At 44.2% G+C, this 20,000-nt stretch overlaps 1 protein-coding gene across 1 annotated transcript in view; it reads left to right on the forward strand.

Moving 5' to 3' along the window:
- Positions 1-16,215, forward strand: part of gal3st3 (galactose-3-O-sulfotransferase 3) — a 33,838-nt gene extending 17,623 nt beyond the window's left edge. Inside the window, exons 2-3 of the mRNA XM_062515979.1 lie at positions 13,044-13,168; positions 14,973-16,215. Coding sequence (XP_062371963.1) covers positions 13,077-13,168; positions 14,973-16,215 — 1,335 coding nt within the window. The 5' untranslated portion in view covers positions 13,044-13,076. The remainder of the gene's footprint in view (positions 1-13,043; positions 13,169-14,972) is intronic.
- Positions 16,216-20,000: the final 3,785 nt, after the last annotated feature.

Below are 20,000 nucleotides of genomic sequence, written 5' to 3' on the forward strand. Positions count from 1 at the left end.
TACTGTGCCACAGTAACAAGGTGAAAAAAACTGGGCGTTAGAATGAATACATGGACACAGATGGTAATGATGGCAGCACTGTAATTGAATATATAAGCAAGTGTTTGTGAACCTTATCTTCTTTTTGAGCTGTTTTTTTCTCTTCTTTTTACAAGAGGCAGTAAAATACTAGCTGACTGTTTCCCGCATATGGCATGAGCCTAGTCTTCGACTACTTTTGTTTTAATTTATGAAGTTTTCCTTTAATATATAGGACTGTGCGTAAGGTACATGTATGTGAAACAGGCCCTCGCCGCAATAGCGGAAAGCCAAGAGGAGAGTATGGTTTAAGATTCTGAGGGCGAGGCCGACAGATGTGGCGGCAGATGGCACAGCTGCCACCGTGAGGGGGCGGGCGGGGGGCTACAGAGGGGTGAACGGGTAGGGGGCAGAGAGGACGGCCAGAAACCACCGCTGCGTGCCCACTCAGTCAGTACTCACAGGCAACGACACTGGAGCCCTCAGGGTTACAGAGTGTGTGTGTGTGTGGGGGGGGGAGTTGACCCCAAGTGACCCTGGTGTGACTCAAGGGAGGTTTTGAGCAGGCTGGAGAACAGCTGGAGAGGCCTTGAGGGAGACAGAGAGAGAGAGAGAGTGCATCCTTGGGTTAGAAGGAAGAGGAGAGAGAGAGAGAGAGAGAGAAAGAGAAGGAGAGAGAGATGAGCAGTGGGGGAGAGTGGGAGCAAATGAGGGGGAGACAAAGAGCCAAAGTTGAGAAAGTTGCAAGTGAACAAATGAAGTGAAATTGATTTGGAATGAAGTTTATTAAGTTTATAAAGTTTATGAAGTTTATGAAGTTTATGAAGTTTATTAATAGAATAATCCCCCTGAGATGCGCCATCTCATTTTCGAGGGGGTCCTTCGTACACACAGACAGATAGAAAACAATACAATACACAAGACAAGTCGCAGATACACTCATACATACACATCCAAAGCTCTCCATCACACAACCACACCCACACCCACTCGTCCACCAATAGGAACAGATTATACAGTTATATTTGCTGCTAATAGTTTTGAGTATAGATACAAACAGTGGATTTATATGATCATGTGCCGAAACAAGGCCTGTCCTAGCACATTAGAACAAAAGGGAAAACTGCATTAAAGAGAGAAAAGTGAGAGAGAGGGAAGTGATTACTTATACAGAGAGAAGGAGTGAGAGAGCGTGAGAGAGAGGACTTGGAAACGTTAGATGGAGAGAAGAGAGAGAGAGCGGGAGAAACTGTGTTTGAGAAAAAGGACAAGTTTTTGTCGTTTTTGTCGCAAGCAGCGACGGTGAAAGGGAGAGAACAAAGCTCGAAGAGGGGGAACATGCCAGTCAGAGAAAAGAGAGAGAGAGAGAGAGATAGAAGATTGCGGAGAAGAGAAAGAGAGTCGAGTGAAAGTGAAAGGCTTCTCTGTTGCGTTCGTTTCCCTGGGGCTTCATTGGCATATCTCAGAGTGGCCCTCCAACAAAGGTCACTTCTGGCCTGGTCGGCTCCCTCGATCTAGATCAGTGAGAGCTGGACTCCAATAGGCAGCGCCGCTGTCAATACTGCCCAGAAAAAGAGTGAGAGCGAGAGAAAGATATGATGACAGATAAAAGGCGTGCACGAAAGAGGACAGTGAGAGATGAATACAGATAGAGGAAGTGTAAGAGAGAGAGAGAGAAGGAGAGAGATAGAGAGAGAGAAAGAGAGATGGGCAGGCCATGCCCTCACTGTAACTAAAGTGCAGTTGAAACAGAGCTGAAGCCTCACTGAGTGCAGTCATTGTATGGCTCTCAGATGTGACTTTCATACTAAAGCCCGCCATTTTTGCCCAGTGATTGCAAAAAAAACAACAAAAATGTAGGGAAACTGTAAAACTAAAATAGGACACTGGGGACATAGAGAAGAGGGGGGGAAAGGGTCAGCTGGCTCACATAAGGTCCCTTGTTACAGGGTCAGGGTCTGAAGGGAGTGGAAAAAGAGGAGAGAGAGATAAATAAGGGCGAGAGAAAGGAGGGAGGAAGGGAAAGAGATGGAGAGAGGAAGAGAGAAATGAAGGAGGGAGGGGAAGAGATGGAGAGAAATGAGGGAGGGAAAGAGAGAGGAAGAGAGAAGCAAAGGAGGGAGAGGAAGAGATAAATAAGGGAGAGAGAAGAAGGGAAGAAGGGAAAGAGATAGAGAGAGAAAGAGAGAAATGACGGAGGGAGGGAGGGGAAGAGATGGAGAGAAATGAGGGAGGGAAATAGAGGGAGAGAGGGAGTGGAAGAGATGGAGAGAGGAACTGAGAAATGAGGGAGGGAAAGAGTTGGAGAGAGAACGGAAGGAGGGTGGAAAAGAGATGGAAAGAGGGAGAGAGAACGATGAGGGAGGAGTAAAATGAGAGGTGGAGGACTGGTAATGAGGAGAGAGGACGGTAGCAGGATGAACGAGCAGGAGCAAGATGACAGGAACAGAGAGGAGAGGAGAGGAGAGGAGAGGAGAGGAACGCCCGGCGGAAGTTAACTGAGGACAGGATGTCGGACGAGAAGAGGAAGAGAGAAAGGGAGAAAAAAGAAGGAGTGGGGGGGAGATCAAAGGGAGAAAAAAGAACAGGGTGAACCAGAGAGAGGTAGGAACAGGATGACTACAAAGAAATGCAGAACTAAAAAAGAGGGATGACAGAGAGGGGGAAGAGAGGATGGGAGAGGAGAGGAGCAGAATGAAAAATAAATCAGGAAGAGAGAGAGAGAGGGAAAGAGAGGAGAGTGTGGGGGAGTGAAGGAGAGGGTAAGTTCTAGAGTAACTAGAACGCAGGATGAGTTTAGGAAAGGATGAGGGAGAGAGAGATGAGGGAGAGATAGAGAAAAGAGTGAAGATGATAAGGGAGAGGAGGAGAAAGAACAGGTAGGGGCGAGAGAGGAGGTTCAAGTAAAGATGGCAAGACCTTTTAACAAATGCCCATATAGAGCTGGGACATGATGGCTATCTCTCAACGTCTTTCACACACATACACACACACACACACACACACACACACACACACACACACACACACAGACGCGCAGATCAGTTGTTTTAATGAGGGGTAAGACTATCCTGCCCCAAGAGAAATCACAGCTCAAAGACCCCACTCAGCGAGAAGAGTGGGCTTTTATGTCATTTTACACACACACACACACACACACACACACACACACACACACCAGCTGGATCACACTCACGAACAAGATGGTGCTCAAAACACTCTCACAGACATGTTCACAAAATACAGTCTCTCTCACACGCAAATGCGCCCCCCCCCCCACCACACACACACACACACACCTGTCTTTTACTCCTTCTTTCACGCTCCCATACTCTTACACACACATACACACACACTGAAATTCTCTAACCCCACTCTCTCTCTCTCTCTCTCTCTCTCTCTCTCTCTCTCTCTCTCACACACACACACACACACAGAAACTGTCTTTATCGACCCCATTCTCTCTTACACACAAATACCCCCCCCCCCCCCCCACACACACAGTCCCCTGACTCACACAGATTCTTTCGTTCACTCTCCCATGCTCTCTCCATTTTCTCTAACGCACACACACACACAGAACCTGTTTTTATCTACCCCTCTCTTTCTCTCTCCCTCTCACACACATTGAAACTGTCTCTATCTACCCCCCCCACACACACACACACCCACCCACACACACACCGGTCCGACACACACACACACTCTCTCACACATACACACACACTGAAACTGTCTCTATCTACCCCTCTCACACACACACACACACACACACACACACACACACACACACACACACCCACCCACCCACCCACACACACACACACACACACACACACACACACACCAACACACACACCCACACACCCACGCACCCACCCACACCAACACACACACACACACACACCAACACACACACACACACACACACACACACACCAACACACACACACCTTTAATTAAAAAAGCAGGGTGATTGGGTTTCTAATGATCGAGCGGAGATATGACGGCACAGAGAGGGCGAAACATGAGCCCCCTGCCCTCTGCTCCGGCCTCGTGATTTAACACAGAACCGTGTGTGTGTGTGTGTGTGTGTGTGTGTGTGTGATGGAGGGAGAGAAAGAGAGAGAGAGAAGAGAAAGAGAGTAAGAGAGAGGGGGGGGGGGGGCAAGTGACTGTGTCAAATCAATGCTATGTGCTTGTGAGTGTTGAAGAGTATATAGGCTAATGAGTTTGGCTAAGAGATCTATCATGCGTGTTAAGATCATGTGTATGGAATAGGGTACAGAGAGGCACTTCAAAATTGCAGTCAGCGATTGCGAAGGAAGCGTGTTTGTTAAATTAATATATTTAAAATGATTAGCAGACGCTTTTATCCAAAACAACATGCATTAGAACAAAACAAAACACAGCAGTGAGGTTGCTCACCCCTCCCTACAGTATTCCCAGAGATCGGGCATGGGTTACCCAGTCTAAGTGTCCACAGTAGCTTAGATAAATATCCGCAAGCCCACCTAATGATGTTACCGGTGGCATATTTCACTGGTCATCCTGGTGCTTCTGCTGTCTTTCTAATTTGCAGAAGCCGCAGCTGTAAAAGTGTTACCACTTGAATGTGTCGATAAAGTCAATAAAGTGTATCAATATCAATAAATGCTATGACGTAGACATTTTACGGAATTTGCTGGCTTCTTTTGGACACTCCAATAAAGTCCAGTTTTAAAGAGGGCCCTTTTGACCGTGGACTCTTACACAAGCGAGCCAGTACAGCCATCAAACTGTATATTTTCAGGGTAATTGCTTGACTGTGACCGTTCTCCTTTGTAAGTGTTCTTCTGACCTGGGTTTGGGGTCAGCTAGGGTTGCCCCCCTCCCCCTATTTGAATCAACCCATCATACATTTATGAGAAGCAATATTCCTGGCAATTCCTGGCAATTCTTTTTAATGTTTCTTTTAAATATTTAGCTATCTGATAATATTAGTCACTTTCATGTACGTCAGTGTCAGATTTTGTATTGTCATTGTAATTTCTGCAGTATTGTCATTCTTTCTTTTCCTATTTGTGTTTGTTCCTCTGTGGTATCTACCTCTTTAGAGATTATGTTGTGACAATGGCACGCAATGGCCACATGAATTTCCTTTTGTGGGATAATAAAAATTCACCTTGACCTTGACTTTTACAATAGGCTACTGGTGTAGGCCAAAAGTTGAATGTGGACTGCACAATTTTCTGATGTCATCCTACGGTTGCGGACATTCAAATGAGTTGACGGCCATATTTAAATTGCAGTGGTCTCTCAATTTTGAACATATTCATGGGTATTTCGCCGTAGCATGTTAACAACTGCTGATTAATGGGTACATAAAACACTCAAAATATGAACACCATTTTAAAAATAATCTCAAGATGTTGTTAAAGGCCAATTTTTGTCGTTTTTGGTATTTGATGGAATTTTAACGTAATTCGGTTGATGATGACAGGTTGGGGACACGTTGAGCCTGCGCTTATTAATTTGAATATATTCTATGGAAATCGCAGTTACACTTTCAGCATAAAGTTTGTATATTTAGACTTCGAATTTTGCCACATAATTTATATCACAGCTACCTAAGAGTTTACCAAAGATAACATTGTTGTCCGATTTCAATTTAATACATTTTTCTGAATTTGGAGAGGTCTTGTTATGGAGGCTATGTTTTCCATTTATTCCCACAGGAAAAGGTTGTGGCTTACACTTTCATAAAGTTTGTATATTTACACTTCAAATTTCGTTACACCATTTATATCATAGCCACTTATACAAAAATAAAAAAGTTGTCCAATTTTATTTTAATGCATTTTTCGGAATTTGAGAGGTCCCGTTATGAGGGTAGTCTAACTAACTGCAGTTCAAATGGCATGTTAATCGCGATTAGCATTTCGCTAGTTGGTTTTAACTTTGCCGAGGCTGCAGTGGCGGTTCTAGACTGAATTACTCCCCAGGCGAGATCCTCCACGAGCGCCCCCATTTGTGTTTTTTGACGCACTTTGCGTCAGTCGGGCTCATAGGGTTAAGCGCTCGTGCCGCCCCATACAAGATGCCGCCCCGGGCGACCGCCCGGTTCGCCCGTACCTAAAACCGCCACTGCGAGGCTGTTTTAGGTTTTAATACTGATTGCAACTGCTGTTATGAAGACAGTTTGGAGCCTGGCAGACGTGAAGGCAGTGAAAGGTAATTAAATGCATGGTCCAGGCGGAACGAGTGGAGTGTGGAGTGCAAGTCAAGCTAGTCTACAGACAGTGCATAGGTAATCTAGCCTGACTCTCGCCAGACCCTTGTAGTTCCGCCATGCTCCACCAGAGGCGTTTCGCTGAGCTCCACACAAGGGTCTGGACGCGAGGGCAATCCAAACTCGTTCCAGTGATCAAAAAATGATCAACCAATCAGGAGCGCCGAAGTGAGTGCTTGATTCAAATAACAATGGCGGCACGCAGCGAGGAGTCTTGTGCTGACTTTGATTCTGCTATTTCAACCGTTTTGTCGAATCTATCGAGTATTCATTCTTTAAAAGATTAACAGAGAATAGTTTTGAAGACATTTATTGGTGGCAAGGATGTTTTTACTCTTCTTCCGAGCGGGTTTGGCAAGAGCTTGAAGAAGCCTAGCACGTCATTCAAGATAACAGGCAAGTGGTTTATCAAATCACATGCGAGGATGTTTTACAAGGACCCGCCTTCATAAATACATCTCCTATCGAGAAGTCCCAGATCCTTGTGTGAAGCAGACAGCGAACTACAGGATCTGGCGAAAGTCAGGTTATAGATAATCACGATTCACAACACTTTTTCACAGTCAAGGAATAGCACCGAGTGAAAGTCAACGTTGGGTTTATATCTAGTGACAGTGGTGATGTCGTTCATTTGAATAAGTAGGCCTACAGTAAACTTAGTCAGAAGATCTAAAAATATAAAGCATCATGCTAGCTTTGGTCTACTTGCCACCTGTGAAGTGTGAATCCCCCTGTTGCAAGCTGTTGACTAGGCAGTGCTGTTCCATGTAAACTGCGGTGGTGGACTGCGTTTTGATCCCTGGTCATGCCACCCCGCACCAGCAAATGTGACGTGATTTATCTATGTCTATATATCTATCTATGATATCTATATATATATCTATGTATTTATCTTATCTATAATCTGCACTTTTTACTGCTGAACACTGTCTTGCCCGTTTCTCTTTATAATCCTGGACCTGGCTTGTAGACCCGTTTGCAATTTGGTGTTGGGGGAATTTCTCATTTGAACTTGAGTTAGTGGGTCCCTCGACATGAAAAATCACAGAGGTGCTCGTCCGCCATAGCGCCACGAATTACGTAATGGTCAAATCAAACATGGCCATTATCGGCTATGATGAAAATCCAACTTTTTTGTTTCTGAATGTATATACACATGTTATACATCAATTTAGACTTATTATGGTATGTGGAATTCATTTCTGATATTGTTATGAACATATTGGGTGATTTTGACCTTGAAAGGTCATGGTTAAGGTCATTTTCCTATCTCAAAAAGACATGGAAAGTAACTCAAATGTACAATTTGCCCTTATACTGTGCACTAGACAGAGTTCATAGAAATACAGTAGTCAATGTGCATGTTCTACTGCACAATCTGCTCACCAAGCAGGCTGTTGACCACACCCATCCCTCAGCCACTTGACAAGTTCTGGGTGTCTTGGGAGAACAAGCGGAATCTCCAGCGGTCAGCTCGGGATATGGTGTGCAATCGAGCCGGTGGCAATGCTACTGTCATTGGCCGGGTTTCCCAAAATTGTTAAGAAGCTCTTAAGTCCTAAGAACTTCTTAGGAGCGTTCTTAGAACATTCTTACAACGCTCCTAAGAAGTTCTTAGCACTTAAGAGCTTCTTAACAATTTTGGGAAACCCGGCCATTGTCAATGTTGTGATTGATGATGAGGTTACTAATACTTACAATACTTAACTTTGGAGAAGCAGACACCTTGACAGAGCAAGATGCAGCGTTGACTGAGAGTACTTGGTGTGTGTCTGGGCTGGGGCCAGGTCAACTACAATGCCACTTGCCTGCAACAGCCAAGGACCCAAAAGCAAGACCAGGGTCAATGGAACATGGATGGACGGAGCACTTTGGCACACTCCTGCCATCAAAATGTCCGAAGCCCTTACCACAAGTAATCACAGTGGTCCTCATTTATGAAATGTTTGTACGACCAAAAACAGGTGTATGACAGGCGTACGCTTTTTTCCACGCAAAGCATGGCATTTATAAATTTAAACGTGATCGGTGCTATATGCTCAAATCTCACGTCTAGTCTGAACTCAAGTACGCAAGTTTTTCAGGCGGCATAGCACCGTGCAGCAGTAAATCGGCGGTGTAGTAGTGGATTAGAAAGTTGAAGAGTTGAATGGACTATCTTGGACATAACCTTTCCTACATGTGCAGCCTATTTGCTGTAATGTAGCCTATTGTATTGACACATTTGATGGCTTAGGATAGCCATATACTGTAGGAGATGATTACTTTCTCTTTGGCAAACGCAACCTTCATGAATTATATATTTTAAATAGTCGTAGCAGTGTCGTATGGTTTTGTAATGAATGTATTTATAGTATGATGCGTTCTCTCTGCAGAAATAAAGTTTGTTGCGCTTAAATCGCTCTAGTTTACCGCCTTCCTTGATTCTAGCTGTCAAAATGAACAAGGTTCAGCTGGACGTCAGCTGTGGCTCGAGATCACTATTGATCTTTTTTGGACGTATAATGCACCTTCATGTCGTAAATTCTAGGAGCGAGGCCATTAAAAGGAGCGTGATATTTATTTACGCTTATTTCCAGCCGCCACATTTATCAACACACGTTTATTCTTACGCTGGAATTGGAGTGACACGAAAGTTTGATGAATAACACGTGAGCCCCGTCGTAAGATGATTTCTGCGCTCAGATGTACGCTGGTTTCTACGCTCGGCTGATTAATGAGGGCAATTATGTAAGTGAGAAGGGAAGTGTGAAAATTCTTGATGTGGATGTGGTTCATGCACCGTATTCTGCCATCATCCTGTAAAAACCCATCCCACTAACATGTATGTACAGTACACTGGTCATGTTTATGTTAGTAACATTACACAAATAATAATACAAAATGCCAATGCAGACTCAAAGCAAGCACAATATACAGTATTAATTTTCAAATTAAATATGAAAATTATCTAATTAACTATACGTGACATAAAAATGTCTAACGTAGAAATGGATTCTACACGAAAAAGTACTATAGAATCAATTGAGAAAAGTTTGATAGTGACCTCAACATATCGTTCTGGGTTATGCCCTGTCTATACAGCTAATAAGGAAACAGAATTATATTTAGACAAGGTGAACTTCTCCCTGCAGAGGAATGTAGAAAGGGGTGCTACAAGGAGAGTAATTTAAACACACTCAAAATCCTACCATCTGCTGATGTCATCGTGGTTCATTCCTTTACAGAAATTTCAAGTTGCTGGCAAACAGATTCCGCATATTTGTGGCAAGGTCATATTTTCAAATGCAAATTATGTTTCTGGTGAATAGTTGTGGTGGTTAACTTTTGTTGTATGTCATTTTTTTTCTGTTAAGGATTTGCATAGAGGCAATAGGACTGGTTTCTGTGGTCGGAGCCTTTTGTTCTGTGAACTTGCACAGGCAAACTTGCTCATCACTGAAATACTAAAAAAACCGCAGCATGTGACTGGTTTGATCAGTTGGAGCAGTTTCATTTCCCTGTTGTTGAGATTATGAGTTTCAGGCAGACACAACAATCTTGTTTGGGATGTGTTCAATTATTGGGCTATAGGCCCGGTTTCATTTGACATTTCAAGTTCAAGTATTTATTTGCCATTTGCTCAAGTATAGTGCAGAATCGGATCACTCACTCAACATTCATCCACTCATTAGCACCATGAATAAATAACAATAAGATCAATAACAAAATTGCAGAAGTGGTAGATGAGTTAGATGTGTGTGTGTGTGTGTGTGTGTGTGTGTGTGTGTGTGTGTGTGTGTGTGTGTAATCTACATGCATAGTTACAGTTGTGCTGTTAGTCATTTTGCTGTTTTTGCAACATGTATGAGAATTCAACTTCATTGTCAAGTGTTACTCTCATTAGATGTTGTGTGTATTAAAACATATCTCTCTGTTGTGTTATAACAAATGTATAGGGTTCATGCTTGCATGAGCACCTAATTGAGCCGTCTCTCTCCCGGTTATATCCCGAGATTTAATGGGGAAATGTGAGTGTTTACCTTGCACTTGCAGTGATTTGTGTGTGTGTGTGTGTGTGTGTGTGTGTGTGTGTGTGTGTGTATACTGTAAAAAGAAAAACTATACAATGACTTAAAACAGTCTAGTTTTGAATGAAACTAGAGATGCACCGATAGATTGGCTGGTGACCGGAATCGGCCGATTTTCACGTGATCGGCCATGACTGGCGACCAGCCGGTCAGTCCGACACCTGCCGATTTTATGCCGGTCAAATGCACTCGCACGTAGAATTGCGTGGAATTTACTGAGCGGTCACTTCACTAGGCTACGTAAACAGCGCTCACTGCCCGTCCCTGCCGCTAATTGTGTGCCCACAGCTGAACCACAAGCGCAATGATTGTCAATGATATGGTACGATGGAAGTATCTCAATGCATGTCAAGTCACATAAGGAAGATATTGACCTTTAGACAACATATCAAGTGAGTTGGCATGCACTGAAATACTTCCATCATACCATATCATTGACAATCATTTGTTCTATAATGTACTTCCATTGAAACGCATTGATTTTGACTTGACTTGATTTCCTCATTTCTGAGGTGATGAAGTAATATCTAATATTCCCTTTGCATAGGCTTTTGGTATCCAATATAGAAGCAAAATGCAGCAATTATTTTGAAGCTGACTGTGCCTATTGTTCAGATTTAGTTTTCTAGAAATATATGCAAATTATTGCATATATTTAAGTAAAACTGGTCTCATTTGCATATCTAAACATCACATTTCAGAAAACTTGCAATACAAAAAATCTTTGCCTTAATGTGAGTAAACAACTGTGAAAGTTTCAATTTGATATCTTAAAATTTTACCCATTTCACCAGTAGTAAATCCCAATGGCAAAATGCATTGGAAATTGCTACCTTTGACCTTGAAAAAAAGTATGTTCCATTAAATATAAATGGGTAGATTTTTTATATGTTAATTAGATATACCTAGGGATCACAAAAAAACTTGGAATGATTACTATTGCAATTAATTGGGTCTAACGCTAGATTGACTGGCCTACTAGGAGTAGGTGCATGTGGCAGACCAACTGAAAGCGAATTTAGGCCTATGCACCCACATGTGAGTGCTTCCTTCCTTGTCGAAAGTGCTTGCCACTGCAAAGATGCAGTATGACTATAGACACCTTTATTTTGTCTTAAAACCGAATTTGTTGAAAACACCTAGGTGCAGAGAATAAATCCCCCCTACACACGCACGCACGCACGCACGCACTCATGCTGCTCAATGATAGCCTACATGTTATGACTGAAATGTATTATTGTGTTTGTAAAGCAAAATCATACCCAAATATTCTTGTCAAAACCAGCTTCTCCTAAAATTGGTTTCCTCAGTTCCCCTAGCAACTGACACGCACATGAACTTTGTCATCAGGGACACATAAGTAGGTAGGATCAGAGCTGGGTAGGATCATGTTGGTTGGTTGGGCATTGAATTAGTCTTTTTACTGTCTATGGAATTAGTTAACAGGTGAGACTGAAAAGTTGTGTTGTGGTCGACCCGAAAATGTTGATTTGATGATCAGAAAGTAATGGATTTATTCACGCGGTGTGACCTATGAGAGACTGTGCCGTTATCTAACTTTTAGAAGTCTACCCAGTCAATGTTTGGCTAAGGCGGGAATCGCATTGCTGGCAAACTAGCCTAACGTTTGTTTACCTGCTAACAGCTAGCTAGCTACAGTTTCCCTTGTTTTGTCAGTTGACCAGGCTAGCATAATTTACACCCTTCTTTCTCGATTTAATTAAGCGGCCAACTATTCACAGATAACTCATGCAAACCACATGGAACTGAACTACCCAACTGTGCGAGCTGCTGATGATGAATAGTTTGCGAGAGAAGTAGGCGAATTTAGGCTACAGGTACATAAAATCTAGCCTTATCTTGCATTTTTCTTAGGCTAGAACGCCGTCCGTGCATTCAAGGTTCACAAACCTCACTCGGGAAAAAAAAGTTCTAATGAAAATGAAAAAGTTAGGCTACTTACAAAATCCATTGTAATGTTCATGTCTTAAATGAAGCGTTCCATGGTTAAATCCAGTTCATGTGGAAAAAATATCCCAGAGTAAGTTACGTAATTGTTTTCTTGAACATTTTTCATCCAGTGATGTGGTGATTAGCCATGTTAGCCATTTTTATGTCATTCATGGAGACTGGAGAGCCCCTCTTCCCAATCCCCTCCACCTTCCCGAGGAATGTTTTTTTCAACATTTGTTACCCAGGAAGAATCATGGGTATCATGCCATAGGGGAAAACAAAATTATATCAGTGGTATAAACTAAATAAGTGTGTTTGTGAGTTAGTAAAACTAGCCTACCCCTCAAGCTCAATGTGTGAACACTGAATTTATCTGATAGCTGCTATAACAGCAATTTGGAACATGTTGAATCATGAGCCTTTCATGATATTATATCACACATGACCGCCTTTGCCACCCTAACCTTATGTTTCCCAAATCAGTTATGTTTTTCATTAAAGTGGCAGTTAACTGTTTTCTGTTTTCAAACTAGCCTTGAAGTGCCATTGAGTGTTGTTGAATTTATGATTTTAGATGTAGAATTCAAATGCATTTTCATTTCATAATCTAGGAATGGTCACCTCTAATTTAAGATAACCATCTAAAATACACTGTCTTCAATTTGCAATATGTATGTTACTAGTGCACGATATTGACCAAGTTTGTGATCCTGTGTCATTTTTCTGTGCAGTTCTCTCAGGTACAGTGACACAGAGCCGGAGAGATGAGAGATATATCTCAGAAGAAGATTTTCCTGGTTTTGGTGGCTGTCAGCACAGTCAGTCTGCTTCTTCACCGGGGAGGTCACCTTAACTGGTGAGTACAGGGTATGTGTGTCTGTCTGTATGTGCGTGTGTGTGTGTGTGTGTGTGTGTGTGTGTGTGTGTGTTCGTGCGTGTGTGTGTGTGTGTGCGTGTGCGTGTGCGTGTGCGTGTGTGTGTGTGTGTGTGTGTGTGTGTGTGTGTGAATGTGTTTTTGTGTGTGTGTGTGTGTGTGTGTGTGTGTGTGTGTGTTCGTGCGTGTGTGTGCATGCAAATGTGCACCAGGAAGTGCTTGCATGTGTGTGAGCCTTTATCAGAAACCATTTTCCATAGTCTCTGTGTGGTTTTTGATCCCTGTAGTGTGCAAATGTTGCCCACAGTGATTGATTCTATATCACCATCATGTAAAGCAAACATAATAAGCATGCAGTGTTCCCCATACATTGACTAGTCTGTGGTGGTCCGCCACAAAATCAACACAGCTACCACCACGAATTTAATCCAATTCTGTGGGACACACTGAGCAGTGAGCATGCATAATGATGATACAGACTGTGTCTCACATTGATGTTACTGTACATCAGGCAGAACTTGATCCAACTAACTGCAAACAGGTATTTTCAAACAGGTAGTACTCAGTTCTATGTTCTATCCTACCCGAGATATCCTAAATGATAACGTCAGATTATCAATGTCATCATCTGTGTTGTATTTATTGATCGTACAGTATGTGTGAATGAATAATGAGTGTTTTTTTTTTTAATTATTATTATTGACTGAGTGATCTGTACAAGCATTCCAATGCACCTGCACACTGTACTTGAGCAAATGGCAAATAAATGCTCGAACTTGAACTTGAAATGTTAAATGAAACTCGGGCCTATTAACCCAATATGACAGCCGAAACAAAATTGTTGTGATTGCCCGAAACTTGCAATCTCAACAAAAGAAAAATTAAACTGCTCCAACTGATCACAGAGTCTCACAATGGTCTTACAGTATTTCAGTGATGAGCAAGTTTGCTTGTGCAAGTTCATAGAGCAAAAGGCACCGACAACAGAAACCAATCCTACTGCTATCTATGCAAATCCTTAACAAACAATGACATCAGCAGATTTAAGATATTGGGTGTGTTTGAATCACTGTCCTTGTACATTCCACAGTGGGGAACCTTGTCTAAATACAATTGTATTTCCTTATAGCTGTATAGACAGGGCAAAACCCAGAACGATATGATTAAGGTCGCTACCAAACTATTCTCAATTGAAGTTATAGCACTTTTTTTGCGTAGAATCCATTTCTTAAAGCCATTAAGTTATCTACTTAGAGCCATATTATCAATACATTTATTTATTATGCACTTATATTCACTAATATATTCACATATGCAAATTATCTCATTAGCTATATGCATGATATAAAAATGTCCCAAGCAAAAATGGATTCTACGCGAAAAAGTACTATAGACTCAATTGAGAAAAGTTTGGTAGGGACCTTAATCAGATCGTTCTGGGTTTTGCCCTGTCTTTACACACCACAGACCTAAAACCTTTGTTGCTTCAAAAGGTAGCACGTCAAGGGGCGTTGTATTATTGCATTATAAAATGATCTAATACTGTAGATATAATAGAAATTATTATTATAGTCTGCCAGTTTGGGAGGGAAACATGATCAAAAACAAGCCTTAAGAACCTCTCAACTGTGTGTCTGTGTGTTTGTGTGTGTGTGTTTGTGTGTGTGTGTGAGTGAGTGAGTGAATGATGTGGTGGGGAGGGGAGGGGTTATTCATCCTATTTGGATGCTGTCTTGTTTTAATCAGTCATTCGAAATACAACAATCAAATGTGTGTGTGTTTACAGGACCATGTCGGCCTTCAGCTTGGGCTGCTCTTCGACTCCCCTCGAATCTCTGACCACCGCCGTGGCGGGTCTCGGCCTGACGGTGGCGCCGGCCAAGCCCAAGCACACCGCCGTGGCCTTCCTGAAGACGCACAAGACGGCCAGCAGCACGGTGCAGAACCTCCTGTTCCGCTTCGCCGAGCGCCACAACCTGACCGTGGCGCTGCCCGTGTCCTCGTGCGGCCACCAGTTCTGCTACCCGCACACCTTCAGCGGGCGCTTCGTGCACCCGCACACGGTCCCGCCGGACGTGCTGACCAGCCACACGCGGCTCAACGTGGGCGCCATGCGCCGGCTGATGCCCAACGGCACGCGCTACGTCACCATCCTCCGCGAGCCGGCGGCCATGTTCGAGTCGCTCTTCAGCTACTACAACACGCACTGCCAGAGCTTCCACCGCGTGCCCAACGGCTCGCTCGAGGAGTTCCTCCGCCAGCCGGAGCTCTACTACCGCGCCCAGGAGAAGGACTCGATGTACGCGCGCAACACGCTCACCTTCGACCTCGGCGGCAACAAGGACCACCAGCCGGCGGGCGACGCCGAGTACGCCCGGGCCTTCGCCGCGCGCCTCGACTCGGTCTTCTCGCTGGTGATGATCGCCGAGCACTTCGACGAGTCGCTGGTGCTCCTGCGGCGCCTGCTCAACTGGGAGCTGGAGGACGTGCTCTACCTCAAGCTCAACATGCGCACGGAGGAGTCGCGGCTGCCGCTGCGCGCGCCGGCGCCGGCCCAGATCCGGGCCTGGAACTGGCTGGACGCGGCGCTCTACGAGCACTTCAACGCCACGCTGTGGCGGCAGCTGGAGCAGCTGGGCCGCGCGTGCCTGGAGCGCGAGCTGCGGCTGATGCGCCGCGCGCAGGAGGCCCTGGTGCGCGAGTGCTTCGGCGAGGACACGCCGCCGCTGCGCTCCAGCACGCAGATCCGCAACAAGGACCTGCGCCCGTGGCAGCCCAGCAGCAAGGTGGCCATCGTCGGCTACGACCTGCCCGTCAACGGCTCCGGGCTCGCCGGCGCCACCACCGGGCAGGGAGGAGGAGGAGGAGGAGGAGCAGGAGGAGGTGGGGGGAGCAAGGGAGGCGTAGGGGGAGGACTCACAACGAAGGACATGTGCATGAAGATGATCATGCCGGAGGTGACGTACTCACGGATGTTGCTAAGGTCACAGATGATACGATACCGACGCAATCACCCACCCCCACAATGACCCCACCCCACCCCCCCCCCTAAGAAATTCCTGCCCACACACCCACCCTGAGAAATTTTAAAAATAAATCAATAAGAGTAGAAGAATAGAAAAGCACAGACCTCTGGCTAAGGCCACCGAGGGACAGGCAGACCTCACCTGGGATGACGGAGGGAATCGCTCTCGGCGACCAAGCCCCCCCCCCTGATTTGAACTCTCAGTCGTTCCTCTCTCGAGGGAGAAGTGAAACAGTTACCCAGAATTCCCTGCCGTCACCTCAAGAGGAAGCTGCTTCAAATACTTTGATTCCCCCAAAGATACTGAAACGTGGAAAGATCCCCCCCCCCCCCAAGCAGACAGATGGTGACAGGGCAGAAAGTGTGTGAACACTATCATCCCATCATCCATCTACTCCAGAGATAGACAGCCGCCCCTTCTGCCGGCCAGTCTAGGAACACCATTCAGGCAATATAAAATGCAATGATTCCAAGCAATGTTTATTTTGAGTCACACTGGAATATGTCTGTGTGTGTGTGTGTGTGTGTGTGTGTGTGTGTGTGTGTGTTTCCAGGTCCGGGACAGTGAGTGTGTGTGTGTGTGTGTGTGTGACAGAAAGGGAGAGATATGTAATTTGTTTACTAAAAAGAAAAGTGGCTTTACAAATAAGAGAGAGCTTTGTGTTGTGTGCGTGTCCAGGATAGTGAGTGTGTGACAGAGAATGACATATGTAATTTCTTTATAAGTGGCTTTACAAATTAGAGAGAGCTTTGTGTGTGTGTGTGTGTGTGTGTGTGTGTGTGTGTGTGTGTGTGTGTGTGTGTGTGTGTGTGTGTGTGTGTGTGTGTGTGTGTGTGTGTGTGTGTGTGTGTGTGTGTGTGTGTGTTGTGTGTGTGTGTGTGTGTGTGTGTGTTCTGAAGCACTAGTGAAAGTAACTAAGTGTACCAGTGAGAAACTCTAGCTGTGCTAGCTGTGGGAGAGCCGCGGGTCGTCTCAGCCGAAGCCCTACTCGTGTGTCAGCCGCACCTGAATATTTCATCAGCCAGTCTCCTGGGTCTCATACACACACTGGAGCACACATGCATGCGCACACACACACACACAAACTTATACACACACACACACACACACATACACACACACACATATGCACAAACGTATACAAGCACACACACACAAATGTATACACACAAAATGAAACACACACACATACACATACACACAAATGTATACACATTCACATACACACACACACAAACTTAAGCACACACACCACACACATACACACACACACACACACACGAGCGCACGCACACACACACACACACACACACACATGCTTACACTGGTCATTCCTCAGTCTACACCACAGTCCATGTTGTCCCTGTGGACCAGGTTAAAGTCTTTTAACTGTGACCTCAAGCCTAAGATATAGTTATCATTTGTAATTATTTATCCTAAAAGGTTTGTGTATGTATGTATGTGTATTTATTTGTGAGCAGCTTACACAATTACACAATGTGTACAAAGTGTACTGTATGTGTGTGTGTGTGTGTGTGTGTGTGTGTGTGTGTGTGTGAGAGAGACCTTGAGTCCCAAGACTGGGACTTGGGTTGCCCTCTCCCCAATCGGAAGCCTCCTACACTGTTGACATGGCAACATGAGAAAAGGTGACATGCTCCGGGAGAACCCGGGACCTTTAGCATTTGCATATTTATTTCCCCCTCGGGCACAGTTCTCAAATTGCACCACCATCTCGACTATCCCTGCCTCTGTAGTCAACGGGCTACGGTGTCGCTTTAAAACGTTCGTTCTTTGGCGAATTGTCTGGTTTTTGCGAACGATGGTGGACAGACATTCATGCAGGACAATCACGGGGGAAATAGCTTCACTGAGCCTCACGAGGACACAGAAAACACTGTTAATCAAAAATGATTTGATTATATATTCACCAAGAATTCGGCTAGACTGTCATATTGTCATGTATATGTTGCGATCTTCAAATGTGATGTATTTTATTTTTTAATGAAGAAAAAAATGGTTGAAGGGGGACGAATATAGTTTGCATTTTGCACTCAGAGCAATACGGTACGTGAAGGGCATGCAGTGTTTATTCGTTCACTCTTAACTATCTCTCCGAAGCGCCCATCCTGGACACCAAATAAACTCCACACAGGACTTGGCAAAGATTCTAGAACAGAGCTCTGCTCTAGAATCTTTGGTGTACATACATACTGCATTCCACAGCATACTACATGAGACACAATAGGCCTAATAGGTCAACGTTTTAAGGACACACAAAACACATACTGTACTGAGCTTACTAAGGCTTACTCCTCATTGTAAATGATAACCGCTACAAATTGGTCGGATTTGCTGGTGAAGGAACTCTGCTTTTTTAAAAGCTGGTGAAGGGAAAAGAAAATAAATTTGCTGCTCTTATATTGTTGTTTTCATGAGTAAGAGAAGGACTTGAAGGACTTCAAGGACTGAGCTTTGAATGGAGACCATCTGTGGTCAATGTCTGTGATTGGACTTAGAATTTTGACATCACCAACTGTCCATCCATGGACTGGTACATTCTTTCCACCAAGTGATTGACAAAATGACAAGCCTTAGGCCTGTATGAAGTTGTCAGTGTTTTGGGTTTTTTTTATTGTATAAAATGGAAAACTGTATGCCTGGTTGGAATCAAAAGTGCTCTTTAAGTGTACATATTTATAAATGGTACATATGTGCTTTTCTGATTAGTTTGGGATTTGCTTCTTTGTATTTTATTTTATTGTTTTGTTTTCAAGACTTAAAATAAAAATGCACAGACTTGTTATCCTAGGTGTTTTAAGAAGTACCAATAAGTACAGTCTTGAAATAGCGGTACAGTTTTTTGTTTTTCATCTCTTTATTCAACTTGGTTACTTTGGGCAGTTTTTTTTTATTTTCTGGACATTCTTGATTATTGAAGTTATTTAAATAAAACAATCTCGGAATGTTGTTATGGATGGTGTGTATTGTCTGTCATGAGAATGAACGAAACAGGTCTGTTTTTCCCAATGTGTGTGTGTGTGTGTGTGTGTGTGTGTGTGGCTGGGAGGCAGGGAGGCAGGGACACAGCGAGCCCAGCACACAGAATGCAGGGACATCAGAGGTGTATGTGGCCCCACCTCACCGGCCCCAGGCACTGCAGCACACGAGACAGAGTGTGTGTGTGTGTGTGTGTGCAGTCCAAGGTGTGTGCGCACATGCATTGTCACCTAAGACAACCGGAACTTGCGAGCCCGCCATTATTAAACTTGCCTGTGGTTTAATTGTTTATATGCACAACAACCACACATATATACACATACTATATGGGTTTACACGCACATAAATATGGAGTTAAACACATCAGTTAAAATACACACACACACACACACACCTGTGGACACGATGAGATGAACTTGTGTAGGCCTGCTATGAATTGTTCATGCACACTGACATGTCTAACTACACACAGACATACACTTGCATTTTCAAACACACACACACACACACACTGTGACTTACTGTAGGCAGTGAATCATAACTCAGCAGTCCACTCAAATCCTGGCTGACCCATTCCCCCCACACCTAACCTTAAGCCTGCCGAAAGTCTTTCATAAGCAGATCGGCTCGGGAGGCGTATTTTCGTTTTTTTCCCCCCCAAAAGGCAGCGGAATGGCCTGCTGCAGTTCTGGAACACTTCCCGGCCCGGGGATTAAAGAACCACGCCTGCTACGCTGACTTGGTGAATTTCAATGGAGATTTCTAAGTTTAGTCCGTGGCTGAGCTTT

Source organism: Sardina pilchardus, chromosome 16, assembly GCF_963854185.1.
Source record: "Sardina pilchardus chromosome 16, fSarPil1.1, whole genome shotgun sequence".
Taxonomy (NCBI): Eukaryota; Metazoa; Chordata; class Actinopteri; order Clupeiformes; family Clupeidae; genus Sardina; species Sardina pilchardus.